Source organism: Akebia trifoliata, chromosome 11, assembly GCF_017979445.1.
Source record: "Akebia trifoliata isolate Shusen 1 chromosome 11, ASM1797944v1, whole genome shotgun sequence".
Classification (NCBI taxonomy): Eukaryota; Viridiplantae; Streptophyta; class Magnoliopsida; order Ranunculales; family Lardizabalaceae; genus Akebia; species Akebia trifoliata.
Window position 1 is genome coordinate 46372571 of NC_141385.1, and position 16287 is coordinate 46388857.

The window sequence follows — 16287 nt, forward strand, 5'->3', positions numbered from 1 at the left end:
AGCTCAACAGAATCTCAACGGATAAGTACATATCACATTTACAGCTGTATTTCCGTGAGTTTCAAGGTTGTGAAATTGAGGTTGACTCGTTGTAACGATAGATCATGAAATGTTTGATGTTATACGCTCCCACGTGTCAAATTCTTTTTTTAAGTTAGAATAATAATTTTTTTTTATTTTTCTCATTCTCTGTAATTCTTTAATCATGATAATCTTTTTAAATTGGTTGTTACAACTTATAACGACAATATTTTGACTAAAGTCAAATATGTAAAGTAATTAAATATTTTTGTTAATTAGAATTAGAAAAAAAAAAAAAAGTAATTTGTACTTTGTTTGCTTGGTGTTGGTCTGTCTATCTGTCCTACCGAGAAAAAAGGTAAAAAATAAAAAAGAAACAGATTATTGCCTAGATATGTTTTTTTTGTCTAACGTTCTAAGAAGATTTTTATCTTTTTTGTTGTAACTTGTAATGTATACTCAATCAATCCTCTAATCTTTTTATTTAAAAAAACTGTAAAAAGTTGAAAAAGTAAGATTAAAAAAAGTAAGTTTGTTAGGGAGAAGCTGGCCAGGTAACCGTTTCTATAACTAATAATAATTGACTGAAAGAATGCAAAGGTATTTTTGAAAATCATTTTAAGAAAATAAGTTAATTTTTATTTTGGATGGATAACTAAATATGCTTATTACAGTAATGTATGAAATATAGAGAACATATTAAATTAATTAATAGAATTAGATGAAATCTGCATCCTTGTTTGTCATTCGGAATATAGCAAAAAATTGATTCATGAAAAATTTGAGTCTTAATCGAATTTGGATTATAAAAATTCGGTCTAAAATTCGGCAAAAAATTAGTTAAATGAAAAATATGCGACATATGCTTTATATGTATATCATACGTTTCATTTAAAAAATTCAAAAATTCGACCATATGATAGTGATGTTAATGTGAAGGTGATGGTAATAATGATGGTGGTGATAATGAAGGTATTAAGGTTATTGTTTCATTGATTTTTAAAAGAATGACCAAAGTCAAGGGACAAATAATCAATTTGACAAATTAAGGTGTAATCTCAAATAAATATAAAGAGGTACATGTCATTATTTTTTTTAAAGATAAAAAGGGACATTTATCATGTAAAAAAGTAGATTTCTTCAAAATTTAAAGCATAATTACTTCAAAGTTGACTGGTGTTACACATTACAACTTACAAGTTTACACTTTGCAACATACAATAAGTTATATAGTAACGTTTTTTTCCATTGAATTTTACAAAAATTAGTAAAAAAAATGTATTTTATTCTTTTCAAACTTAAAATCCATGAATTATTAAGAATAGTTCAATAATTTAGAGAATAATACTTTCATTGAAAAAAATGAAAAATTCGTGAATTTTTTAAGAATTTAACAAGAGATTTAATTGACTTTTTTTATTTGATTCTTTTGAGATTTTAACATTGTAATCAAATCTCTGGATATTTATATAAGTTTGTTGCATCGTGTGTAGCTTGTTACATGTCACAATCAATTAAAATGGAATTTCTTAGCCCCAATATCACAGTATAGTTTCTCAGCAGTATTATTATATATAATTGGATCTTTCTTTAAACTGAAAATGTCTAATGATGGTGATGCAGATGGAAAATAACGTACATAACAAACAAATAAAATTGAATAAAAACGACAAGATAAGGAATTGGAAAATAAAAATATACATTTACTAGTAGTATAGTATAAGGGGACAAATGTAATAGTTGTGGGGACAAAATTAGGATTTTATAAAAAATTATATATATGATTATCAATGTGGGTATATTGTATCATGAATTTAATATATGGCAAGGACGTTATTGGGTACATATTAGAGTGATATCTATTGGAATAATAATTGAAGACTGGATCTTAGTCTACTTATTTCAGTTTAGAAATGACTATACACATATGTACCCACTTAGTTGTAGTTGAAATGTGGGGAAGAAAAAAAGAGATTATTTTCCTTTTTCCTGGGATAAATCATTGGATCTACAAAGGAAATTATAATTTTTAAAGAAAACGATACAAACTTCTAGATTTGATGAGAATACTTATTTTCAAAATAATAATAATAATAATAAATAAATAACATTTTTGAGCTTGATCCTAAGTGTTGAAAATGAATGGCTAACAAACTCTCAATTTTAAAATAAAAAATTGAAAATTAGCTTTTTTCGATTTTTTTTTTTTAACTCTTAGAAAATTTTCATTTATAACCCTATGACATCAAATCATGTTTTTGGATGATACAAATTGACATGGTAAGAATCCATTTCAAGGTAAGCTAAGTAATAAAACAACTACATAAATTTGAATTTTATGACGTGGATCTCCATTCTAGGGTTCACTCAATAACAAACTTGATAAAGTGATGTTTGGTGGGTAGTAAACTTCATAAAGTAAGATTCCCTTGAAGTTGTGAAAACTCTCAAAGGAGGTTTTGTAATAAAAATGCAAGAGTTGGGTCTATTAGGTAAATCTCTATAATAATATTATAAAGAGTCATGCTGGGGTGACACATTTGACACTAGTGCACATAACTATAGATTTTTTCCTTGAGATATGAGTAAAAAGCGCCTATGATTATCAGATGTGTCCCCTAGTGTCACTTAGGGATGTTAATGGGTACCCATTTACCCCAAATCGAATCAGTATTGAAATCGAAAATCCCAATTCCAATTCCTTTTTCATTGGAATCGATTAGAGTCGAGTTTAATATGGAACCGAACTAAAGGACCCAGAACCATTAGGTTCTATTCGATGCGTACTCATGAGTACCCAAAACCAATTTATTTTTAATTATACATGATTAAAGGTCATTTTATATTTTAAAATTAACATATATGATATCAAGTTCTTTAAATTGCATATAAATTAAATATTTGAATTAAAATGAGACATTTCTTTTAAAATTTATTACTTGCATAAGAGATAAATTTTAATTTTAAAAAAATAAAAATTATTAAATCATTTTTTAATAAAATAAATTATTATTAGGATGATAATTTACATATAATATATATTATTTGTTAGAAGGAGATTTTTTATTATTATAATAATTTTAAAATAAATCTTTTTATACGATACTTGAGAATCGAAACCAATGGGCATTTGTGATTTTTGACGGTTTCAAGTTTAATTCCGCTTATTGTAAATTCAAAAACGACCAGAGCATTAGTCTATTGTAGAACGTCATCATGACGCATTTTAGTTTGTAATGTAATATTTTGCACAGCCACACAAAAGACGTGATTACCCTAAATCCCTAATGGCCATAACAAGTTACAAAAAGTCTTTGTTGATTTTGGTAAATCATGATGATTTCCGTAGTCATAATTAAGTGGGCCCGGCTCGTCTTCATCAAGCCTATCATTGTCGATTGACACTGACCCACCCTTATTGCTTTCTATGGGCCCACCTCAGTACCTTCGTGTTGTTTTTATCAATCAAAAGTTCGTGGCGAGAATATCAACTGTGTGTATCAGCAACTTGTCAGACACATAAATGTATGTATCCTTTTTGGAAATACTGTTTTTGAAATATAAGAAAATTTTAGATAATTTTGGCCATAATTATAGACTCTTTATATCGTTCAAGCAAAGCTGGCTTGACTGGCATTTAAAGTCAAACACGAATATGGGACCTCTTTTAGCTCATTTAATTAGGGTTTTTGTAGGGTTCGATGAGTTTTTGGTGGGTGTCCCACCATAATCTCCCATTCACACTCAACGACAGCTGAGTCTTAGCATTCACACTCCATGGTCTTTCCTTTCAAAGACGACTATGTGCTCTCTTAATGTTCACATTTCTACTTGTTTAGTGGTGGGGTATTTGTAGAAGTACACACTTGAGTGTACACATTGAGGTATTTGGTGCTCACCATACTAGAATAACTTATTTGAAGGTCCCACGAGGTTCGCATTTTTCTTCTTTCATGTGGGTTGAAAATGTGTATAAGTGATCGTAAATTATAAGGATAAATTAATTAATAAATTTTATATAAGGACCCTGATAGGTATTATTTTAATTTATTTAAATCAAATTAATGGTCGTTGAATTTTTATATTTTATACGAAACATATTTATGATCACATGAGAATATTTTTTATGATGATCGATGTGCATTCTTTCAAAATATTCTTGACAAAATTATTTCAAATAATCCCTCAACTACTAAATTTATTTCTCCTCCTAGTTATAATGTCGGAGACGCATTAAATAAAGGGGTACATCACATTTAAAAAAAAAAATTGGGTTAGGTTGATCTATTGATTGTATCATACAATCTCTCTTCTAATCACAAATATCGCAAACCTCCTAGCATTGGTCTCTGTCTTGACATTAGCAACATGGACAGTGACATGACAAATGAATTGGTAGTGTTGGCAATTTGGTATGCTAACCGAAGACTCCATGTGTCGCTTAGTCGTCCCTTGGGTACGTAGTATCCACACTTTTCAACCAATGGATTGGAGGATCAGATTATGATGATCTTTGATATTGAGATATGGGACAGGTGTTTTAAATGATCATTATTTGATTTTGTATAGTATCAATTTCGTAGTTTGACCGGAGTTAGTCTACGACCGCATTTAAGTGTATAACGATATCAAAGTCAACGACTGTTATTGGGAGTTGGTCTTTGAACGTTAGAGCTAACTACGAGTATCAAGCAGAGGACAGCTAAAGCAGCCAGGATGGAACTATGGGAGGAATAGTTTGTTGTCTCAGTCGTCCATAGCAAAGTTTTATATCCACCCTGGAAAACGCCACGTGGAATATTCGATCATGTACTCATGTCCAACGCCCCATAGACATGATCCCTTTTCCAATATATAGTATTTTAAGTACAAAATTTTAAAGAGACGTGACCGAGTAACATTGAAATGTACATCGATTCTCACATTGCTGATATGGAGGTGCACACATAATCATAGAAACTTTTTACTTGTATTTCGATAAAAAAATATCTCTGATTTCATCCATACATCCACATCTGCAATGTGAGAATTGATGTACATTTTAATGTCACTTGAGCATTTTCTAATTTTAAAATATTTTGTTTTTAAGAAAAGATTTTGAGTCATGCTGTAGTAACATTGAAATTGACATCGTTTCATGCATTGGTATATACATAATCATAGATGCTTCTCACTCTTATCTTGATGAAAAATATCAATGGTTCATTACACATCCATACCAATAATGTGTGAAACAATGTTAATTTCAATGTTATTTCAATATTTTCCATTTTGATCTATTCTATTTTATTTTTGTTTTTTTTTTTTTTGAGAATTTTTCCCTATGATGATGCCAACGTAGGCTATTTTTCTTGATTTTTTGTGGTTACGATCTTCATTTTTTTAAAGATTATTATTTTATTACACTATAGATTTGCCATTTTGAATGATTTTTTTAAATATATTTTGGGTGCAATTTGAAGGCCAAGATGAAATTCTTCCACCAACCCGACATTAAATAAAGGCATGGAAACACCACCAGCCCTACCTCAAATCATGGACCATTTACAGAGTAGCACGGGTCCACCTCCCCCATCAAGTTCTTGTAAACATTATCACATTTATTTTCAATGTTTCATGAAGTTATTAAATCTAAATTCTAAAATAAGACATGTGGATCTTTAATGGAAGGTCACCAACCAAACTAAATATATCCTTAGTGTAGGGGTGTGCAGATGCTTACTAAGGTTCTCAATAGAACGGATTGAGTAAATTTGTAACCGATCTGATACGAGTTGGACTTGATCTAGATCCATTCCATTGTTTGAGAAACCTTTTCCTTACCGATTTAATAAGATTTTGAGCCTTATTATGGGTCGTTTTGCTCAAATGGATTACTCACATCAGCAATCCAACAAAATAACTTCAATTATTATTTTATTTTTCAAAAAAATAATTTCTTTTGAATTTGATCCAAGAATTTAAAAATAGATGGCTAATGAACTTCCACATAACTTTCAAACTTAAAATTAAAATTCATCAGTGAAATAATTTTATTTTGGATTTTTTTTTTTTTTTTTTCAAAATTTATAAAATTTTATCTTCTACAACTCTGGAGCATTGGATTGTGTTTTTGGATACACCATAAGGTGAGCCTATGATGATCGGGTGTCATTATTGATTCAACATTTGGACATAAATCTAATTTGACAAGCTGCATAATTTTATTTCTTATGAATCACATAATTAATTCATAAATGATCTAGTAAAAAATTGGATTGCCAACGTGTTGAATTGGTTATCGTAATCCAAATCCTTGTAATCATTACTTATTGGATCAAAATTAATTGGATTTTGAGATGATTGGATCCAGTTAAAATTATAATTCCCACCCAATTTTTTGTTGGGAAGCCAATAGCAGGCACCATGAAAAAGTTTTTGAATCAGTGGACAAGTTTTGATTAGTTGGGGAGGGGACTCTTGGGATAACTTGACATCACTGTGGACACATTTTGTTCCTGACAAATAATATCAATGCAAAGTCACTCATGAGAGAGGAATCAATGACATGTTATTAGACTTTTGCAATCTATGACATGGTTTTAAATCTTGTCTGAGATACATCTTGTATCATCCACTCAACGAGACAAATAGACAAGTCAAATGTATCAGACAAGATTTAAAATCATGGTTCATTTTTCTCATTATTGAACGAGACAACTCAAACATATCAAAAAACTTGTCTAATACGAATTGGTCCTATTCATGAACGAGACGAGAAGTCAATATGAGTTTTAAAACCATGATCTACGGTGATGCATTGTCCACATATCACTAAGTCTCAATATATATAAATAAATGCTAATGAAACCATATATAATAAATCTAGAACTTTGTTATCCTTCCATACCAAAATTTAGAATAAATAGGATCATCAAGATTCCTTAAAAGGCATAAAATTGTTGAGTTTAGTTCCACATCAGACATTCATTGCCTTGTGTCTCCCTCCTAATAAGCTCTTGGGCCTCTCCGTTCATTGTCAATTGGTTTTGAGTTAGACATCCAAATGAATAATTAGTTATTTCTTTTCTTTCATCATCCCTTGTTAACATAATATTAATTGAATGATCATAAATTTGGTTTAGATCATGGTTTTAAAACTCAGTTTCGCATTTTGTCTTGTACAAGTCCGATACCGGGTCGTCTCGGACAAGTTTTTCGATACGTTTAAGACTTCTCGCTCAAAAAATAAAAAATATTGAATGTGAGGTACTAAATCTTGATAAAAACAAATGACTTGTGAGTTGGTCTCGTTCAATTCCGATACCAAGTTAACTCGGGTGATACGTCTCAGTCTCACACAAGTTTTAAGATAGAAATCAAATGCTTTCCACTAATGTGTGGATATGTGACTCAATACGCTTATCCACACACACTAAGTTCGGATTTCATGGAAATGGATAATTGCTAAGGGTTCATGATTTGACTTTCGATCAAGGCAACAACGTTGACAATTAGGAAAAGACGGGATAAAGATGTTATTTTCTACAGAAAAGGAACCCCATACAAAGGCAAGCTTTACGAGCCCCAAAAGTCTATTGGATTTCTTCATAGATAGTGTTCAATTTAAAATCCATTATGTTGGACTTTGAATAGCCTAGATAAGAAAAATACAATTTTCTTTTCAGGAATCAACATAGATCTCCTAATTATCAGATATTAAGGAATATAAGTCGCTCAATGTCCAGCAATGTTGCACAGAAGAATTTTTCCAAAATTAAAGCATCTTGAGGCCTCAAAACCCTTGTGTAATATGGGAGATGGAGCCACTAAATAGTTGACTTTAGGGAGAGGCACTACCATGGGTGCACATTGGATTGGGTAAATTCGAGAATCGAATCAATCTAAAGTCTTTTGGATTGGTTTGATTCGGATTGAGCATGATTTGGTTCGAGTGCAGATTGTAAAAAAAAATCCGATTGATTTGGATTGGTTATGGATTAGGGGTATAATAAAATCGAACCAATCTGAAGTATCTATTATATATATAAAAGAGAAATTTACCAAAATGGTACAGTTTTCATAATTAATTTCGAAAACGATAAATTGTAGCAATTAATTTCAAAAACAGTAATTTACCGTTTTTGGTAGAAATAGTAAAATGTAAATATTTTTTTTTATCGAAAATACCCTTTTTTGTTTTACATATGCATTTACCATTTCAACCTTAACAATAAATCAAAATCCAACTAAATCTTTGGATTCATTCTCTTGCTCGATACTAACAAACACCTGCACTTCGTCTTCTCTGGCATCACCTCCATTCCTCGAATCTTCTATCACCCACTCGAAAATGATATTTGATCTCAAACCATCAGCTGCATCTTCTGACTTAAAAGCCCCCATCATCGATCTATTGGAGTTGAATTCATCAAATCGACGGTCACAAATCATCGATGAAGTTAAAGAAGCATGCTGCACGTGAGGATTCTTCCAAGTAATCAACCATGGAATATCCATGCAAGTAATAGAGGAGACGATTGAAGCCGTCCATTCGTTCCATGAACAACCAATAGAGATGAAGAAGAAGCATTATAGGAGGGATGAGAAAGTCTCATTCTACAGTAATGCGAATCTGTTTTACTCTAAAGCAACCAACTGGTGGAGATTGGGTGGAGCTCCAACCCATCCATGGTGCCATCACAGTTAACGTGAAGGGTTGGGTGTGAGTTCATCAAATCGATGATCACAAACTACACCAAAATAAAATATGAAAGAGGAGAGGATTTTTTCATAATTTCAGTTTAAAAAATAAAAAAGGGTATTTTTGGAATAAATAATTTTTTTTAATACTATTTTCACGAATTGGTAAAAACAATTATTTCGAAAATGGTAAATTACCATTTTCGGAATTAATTGCTATACTTTACCGTTTTGGTAAATAATTGAAATGTGGTGTATATGTTGGTAAATTTGCCATAAAAATAAAAGCCTTTCTTAGTTTCATTATTCTATTCTCTATTTCTCTCTTTTTCAAATTTGAAGAAAACCTAGTCGTTGTTTGTCTCCATCACCTCGTCACTTGCTACCTCATCGAAAAATGAAGAGATAACCCATCTCTCTCTCTCTCTCTCAACTTGGTTAGTATGTTATGAAGAGATAACTCATCAAAGTTTTCAACTTCATCTCCTCCATTTTTTTAACAAAAACTCATAAAAAATATACACAAATCTCTATCTCAACTCTCAAATGGATATATTCATTTATGAAAAAACTTTCTCAAAAAGTTTGATTCCTTATTTTTTTACGAGAACCTTTATGCCGTGTTTTTTAGATGAAATATACTATACTAACTTAGACTTGGATTCGTTAATCTACCATTTATGGATTAGTTTCCTCACTAATCCATCCAAAATACCAATTTTAAAATTGTAATTTTTTTTTAGTCTCATTGAGCTTCCTCTAATTTTCAATTTATATAGATTTCAGTCAAAATTTAATTATAAAATCATTTTCATTTTAAAAATAGGCATTATTTATGATCTGATCTAAACGATTTCTCTTTTGAAATAAAAAATATTAGTTTTTCTATTTTGAAAGTGTGAGAACTGAGATCCGATCTAAGGTTGGTTTGGATTGGTTCAGTTCTATAAGGTAATTAGATTGGTTCGGTTCCAAATTTGTAGAACCGATCATATTTGGTTCAGTTCCAATTTTGCCAAAATCCAAACAAATCCGAACCATGTGTACCCCTAGGCGCTAGGCGTTCCACAAAAGTGAGAACAAATTGCATTTTAGACTCTTAATGGGCCTAGTCATAATGGATTTCCTGTTAATGCCTCAACAGCTTAACCCAAGCCTAATCCATCTAATGAGCCAAATAAAATTCCACTCTATCAACGTCTGACCCCATTAGCAAGTATTCAAACCATTATTAATTTTCAATCTCAATTTGTCACGTAAAAGCTTTGTCGATCGATCAAAATTGATAAACTACGAAGATTAAAATAGAAAAGACAAAGAACACAAGAGATTTACATGATTCGACAAAATTGCCTATGTCCACGGGTGACCATGATAATTCTTTGCTGATGAAAACTATGAGAATACAATACAATACAACTTTTAAGATTTCTGAATTTGGAATATATATGGCATCCTAAGGCAAAATATATTTTTTTTAATTATGAAAATGCCCCTAAAAGTTGTATGGATGCCCAAATCGAGCCAATTTTAGGTCCCCACACCCCCAGCTTCAAGATACCCTAAAAAAACTCAAGTTTGGACCATAAACCAACACAATTTCCATCTCGTCTCGTTCACAAACGATGTCAAGATCATTATTTTAGATGAGAAGTTCCTTTTAGATCCATGAATCAAAAAGAAGAATATAAGGAAATTGGCTTAGCTTGATTTTCCCATCACGTCTTATTTACAAACAATATCAAAACTCATTCAATCTTGGACAATTTCAAAACCATGATTCATACCTTTTATGGATCAGGCTCCTCTGACCTTATCCATGAAGACTAGGCCAAAACCCAATTCATTGATGTTGAGAAATTATGTAAATTTAGAATTGTCATTATAATATGATGTGGTCATTTACAAGAGTAGCCCACCTTAATTGTTAAGAGTCCTTATAGACTTGTTTCAATAGGAGAATTTATTTTAGTTTTGAAGTAGTATGTACAAGAGTCCCTTTTAACATTAAGAATTCTTTAATACCTTATCAAGTTGTAGTCTTTTGATTTATTTGGAGTCTAATTGCTAATATTATAAAAACAGAACGTGTGAGTCATTGTAGGCAGAATTTTATATAGCAATAAAGTTTTGATTTTTCTTAACAAGAGGTTAAGGCTTTTTGTATACTACTTTGCGTGAGATCTACTATCAACGTAGATTCTCTTATCTTCCTTATCTCTTTTATACGATCTTGTGAGTTAATATTAAGTGTAGATTTTTGGACTCCATCATAATATATTGAGGAAAAGTAGTCTGCAATAGTAAAGACTACTCAAAATCATGGACTTTTACACATTTTGGTTGTTATTTAAAAAATTATTATTTATAATTTTATATTATAATATAAAAATATGTAAACTAATATTTTGTAATTTAATATTGTAATTAATGTAGATATGTGTCAACAACACTCGCCCTTCTCTTACTATAATATTACATATTGCTTTAGAAATTTCAAATAAATAATTTAGCTTTATAATATTTTGTCATTTAATATAGTAAAAGAGTTTTTTTTTTTTTTAAATTTTTATAAATTAACTAATTTGGGCTTACCTCAACAATACTCACCCTTCTCTCATTATAATATTGAAAAAAAAAAAAAAAAAAGAATTTGATTTGTAAAATTAATTTGGACTTAATCCTATAGCTTGGTTGGTATGTTGCGATGCAACTAAGAGATTGTGAGTTCAAGTGGAGCTTACCAATAAAAAATAAAAGTAAAAAATAGGTTGCTAGAAGTTGTGGAGGTGAGTTTTTCTTTTACCTTCCAACACCTGGAGATCGTTATGTGCGAGCTTCAGATTGTCGTAGATGCGATTGTTGCCACCTTTGGGGCACCAAAGTGATTGTGCATGGAACATGATTTCCCCAAGAAAATGTGATTTTCAAGAATACGATTACGCTTTTCCTTGTAATGGTATGGGCCTTTTGTCCCAATAATTGGGTGTTGGCTGAAAACTCAGATAGATTAGTATCACTTGACCATTATGGATCTAATCCCAAGCCCTTGGTCTAGAATGTTTGTAACAGGCAGTGCTTGTGCTTACTTGTTAGCAATTAAGCCCAACCCCAGCCTATTTGCATGGCTGGCCATGAAATAACAATGCAAGAATGGGCCTAAAAAAATCAAGGCCCAACAGCCCAAATATTTGATTTGCTTTGATCTTAAACATATGAAGATCTCCCATGTAGAACTATCATCATTCCCTTTATTGGCATTTGTATTTTTCTTATTTTCTTCCTCGAAGCCTTACTCCCAAATATTTGGGGTCTCCTTCGACTTCATATTTTGCTCCAGACAGCAAAAACACTAAGCCAAAGATCTCCCCCTTTAGCCCATGGTTCGGAAACTCATCTGACAGTTAAAAAATGTTTGGGATGTGTGATCTTGTTCATGGAGGCAATCGATTGAGCAAGACAACATGAATAGCCCATCATATTAATTCAATCAAGATTCGAGGTGACTTTCCAACATTTGTGCTGGGCGAGCATCAGACATTCCAAGGGAAGGATTGAGCCCATTAGGAATTTCAGATTTGTTGGAATATTGCATATTGTGTGGAGATCATGAGATGGATCTCAGGAACAGCTCAATTATAAATCGAACATCATTTTCGGAAAAAGGTAAGGGATTCTCCTTTAGTACTACTTGCAATGACTTCAGATCCATTCGATGACATTTGTGAGCATTAATTATCAAAAGATCTAAACCTGTTTCCCAAAAATTAATTTGAACTTCAAATGTTATCTCACTTTTGTGTTCGAGCACCAAAAGCATAGGAAGTACAATCCAAATATTTATCCAAACACTACATAAGTTTAAGCCCATTTATCAACTGAGCCAACTAACAAAAGGATGTGGTCCTAGACCCACAATGTGTATATGGTTGGGGAGGGTGTGTGGGGGTGGGGGTGGGACACATGGGGTTCAATGTCTCATTTACAAAAGCAACCAACCTCTTTTATGTGTTTCCAAGGTCCACATGAACTTTTTATGTGAGTAAGAAATCAAATCAACAACACTTGCAACTATAAAACTACAAAAAATAAAACCAACATTACTGTTAATCTCTGCTGGTTATAATTCTCTTGTCTTGGAGTATTCTTGTATCTCAACCCAGTGTAAGTTTAATGATTTCAGCTTAAATGCTTAAAATCGACTAACACCCTTTGAATATTTTCAATGCAAACCATTGGCATTGAGCACCAAATATCTCAATGGGGTTTGTCAGATTTGTTAGGAATAAGCCATAGAAACATGTAAATATTACTCATGATCAAATCTGTTAACATTTGCACTCTCTACTTATGCGACCCAACGAGAAATATATTAGGTGCTGGGCTTCGAGCTAGTGACAACGATGCAGAACAACCTTCCATATTTGTGATTTTGGTCTGAAACTTTATTTGATGGTAGTAAAGCTAACCCTTGGGGAACTTTTTTTTGGTTGATTCATGTTATATATATTGAGATTAAGACCTGATAGCTATGTATCCAAATCACTAATCCTCTTAAACATGTATATGGCTGTCATGACAATGAAACTAGAGCTCAAAATGCCTAATAAAAACATTAGGGGTCATCATCTATCACTCTCTGCCCCCTGTAAGCATTAAAGAGAGACAAAATCCTGATTGTAACTCTTCATCATTCCTGTCTGTAGTGCTCACACCCTTACCATGTGCTCTCTCACAAAAATCTCATCTCCAACAAACTGGAATACCCTTTGAAAGCTGTTCTGAAGTTGTTACAGAGATAAAGAACAATATTTGACATTGAGAAAGTAAAACTAAATTATAGACATCAAAGTCAAGATACTTGGACACAAAATAAAAAATTAAAACAGAAAAAAATAATCATAATTAAGAGTTCCATATTCCGTTCAATATACTTCGAAATCTGTTTGTCGATAACTTCTTAATTACCCTCTTTGCCTCCATAACATCGGCTTCTGCAAGTTTTTCAAGGTTCTTAAGATATCTTGAATTTGAAATCTTTCTTCGTCCGCTGTTGGAACTAGTTAACGTCATTAAGGTAGAGAGGAAGAACCTTTTGTTACCTGATTTCCACTCCTCAGGATCAAGTAATTGAAGAATTCGATCAACATTGTTATCTTCCTCAACGAATCTTCTTCTGTTCTTTTGAACCAAAACCATGTTAGAGATTGCTTCCGCTGCCATTTCTCGAACTTCAAATGATCTTGAATCAAACAATCTCATCAGAACTGGCATAAATCCTGCAACCCCCATTGCCTTCTTAATCTCCTCTGATGTCCCACTGAGATGAAATGCTGCTTTTACCGCCAATTCTTGAACCGAGACTTCATCATTATTGCGTAAAAAGAACAAGATTCGATCAAGAAATCCGTAACCCAATAAGATTTTGAGAGAATTTGGGGAAGAGTAACAGAAGGACTCAATTGCTTTAAGTGCAATCTCTCTAGCTTTTGATGAGAAGGAATTTTTCTGATCCAAGACTCGAACAAGTGAGTAGATTCCCCCTTCTCTGATGAACATTTGACAAATGGGTTCGTCTCCTGAAGCTATAATTTGAAGGAACTCGATCGCAATTAACAGCAAAACTTCATCCCTCGAATTCATAAGCTTTATGAAGATCAAGACCGCACCTTCTTCAACAATGAATCTCTTGATCTCTTCCACCCTTGCTAGATTCTTTAGTACCCCACAAGCAGGACTCATCAAATCTCCTCTGCCATCGCCATTACTACAAATCTTTAACAGCGCGGGAACACCACCATGAGCAGAAACCGACCAAGCATTTTCCGAATTCTCCGTTAATTTCTTCAAAGTCCTCACAGCTCTTTCTTTCCCTAAATCACTTCCGGACTCCAAAACACAAATCAATGATCCAATGATTCCTGCCTCAACAAGAACACCTTTATATGAATCTAATCCTGCAATAACTAAAACCGCCTTTGCAGACTCTTCTTGAATTTCCATCTCCCTAAGTTCAAGAAATTTCACCAAAAGACTAATAATTTCACCTGTTTCAATCAAAATCTTCACATATTTTTCATCTTCTTGAACAATCTCGTTCAAGGCTACCAATGCTTGAATTTTCATCTTAGAACCTCCAACCTTCAATCTCGTCAACAAGTCCCCGACATAGAATCTCATGTCATCGCGACTAGCGTCAACACAAGGCTTTGATACAACGATGGCGTTGCCTTGAGTCAGAATTCCAGAAGTATAGACTCCAGAAAGACTCTTGAGATGAACTTCAAACTTTGAAGATACTACATCGAGATCACTCTGCATAAGAAGCTTTCCACTATAGGAAAGATTGACACATCGACGTGCAAGTTCATTACATTCATTAACTGTCACTAATATGGCCTTAATGAATTTCGAGAAGGACACATTTTCACCCAAATCACGATTTTCGGCTGCAATTAGACCAGAATTAAGCGTCTCGAGCTTGCTTCGAATTAACTGCCATTTCACATGAAACACTTTGACAGAATGAGTAAGAGATAATAAAGAAGATATAGTTTGGATCACTTGCCAGAGATTGGATTTTCCGACGACGGGCGATTCTGGCCATCTTTGCTCTACCTTCTCTTCACCCATTTTTTTCCTCATTGGTTTGGAAGTAAACTCATTTTCCGGCAAGTTCTGACACACGATTCCGGCAAAAATGGGTTCTTGAATTCTGGTGTGATTGGAGTCTGAGAAGATGAAACAAATCAAAACTGACACTATAAGGAAGTCTAGTCTTGTATTTATTTCCTTATTATCTATAACGTTTGCAGATGAAACTGAACTTGAAATTCATTTTAGTGAACATTTACTACATTGACCCTTGGGGGGGACTAGCTAACTGTTGAGGGGTCAATTAAATGGTTAAAGGGGTAGTGTAGTCATTGTGAGGTCAAAGGGTAGTTTGGTCCCTTAATTTGTGGGATAGGTGGGTGAGAAGGAAAGGGGTTTGACAAGGGACAAAATGAGGTTGGAGTCTTACCTTTTCTGATGATCATAGATTAATGAATTAATAATTGGAGCCTTTGTTTAATATTATGTTGGTTTATAGAAGTACAAGTTAAGAAATCAACCTAAGTGTCACTTATGGAAATATTATGATATATGACATAATTTTGGTTGCTATAGAAGAAACAAGAAACTAAAAACAAAAATAAAAATGTACAACCCACCCATGCTCTATCCTTGTATTTTATGGAAGCATTTTTCCAAATATTTGAAGTTGACTGAACAAATCTTTTTTAAAATTATTCATGTCCTGGCTTTCTTTTTCATGATCTCAAACTCCTTACCAAAGATCTTATTTATAGATTTATTTATCTTTGTCTTTTAATTTGAATAATGAAAAGTTAAAAGTTCAGCCAAAATATAACCCAAATCACAATTTATGTTATAGTCTTAATAAATCCATTTCCCTACAAATACTTAGAATAATCTCTAATCAATCATTTTAGATGTGTTTTACTTTTTTTTAAGTAATAGACCAAGTAAGAACTTAGTTAATAATCATTATTAGAATATTCATTAGGACTTGGGAAAAGC

The 16287-nt window shown here is 32.4% G+C and overlaps 1 protein-coding gene across 1 annotated transcript; it reads right to left on the minus strand.

Moving 5' to 3' along the window:
- Positions 1 to 13428: 13428 nt before the first annotated feature.
- On the minus strand, positions 13429 to 15542 carry LOC147392122 (protein CELLULOSE SYNTHASE INTERACTIVE 1-like). The gene has a single exon (XM_086417203.1). The coding sequence runs from the start codon at positions 15346 to 15348 to the stop codon at positions 13609 to 13611; it is 1740 nt and encodes a 579-aa protein (XP_086273329.1). The 5' UTR covers positions 15349 to 15542; the 3' UTR covers positions 13429 to 13608.
- Between the last annotated feature and the right edge of the window lie 745 nt (positions 15543 to 16287).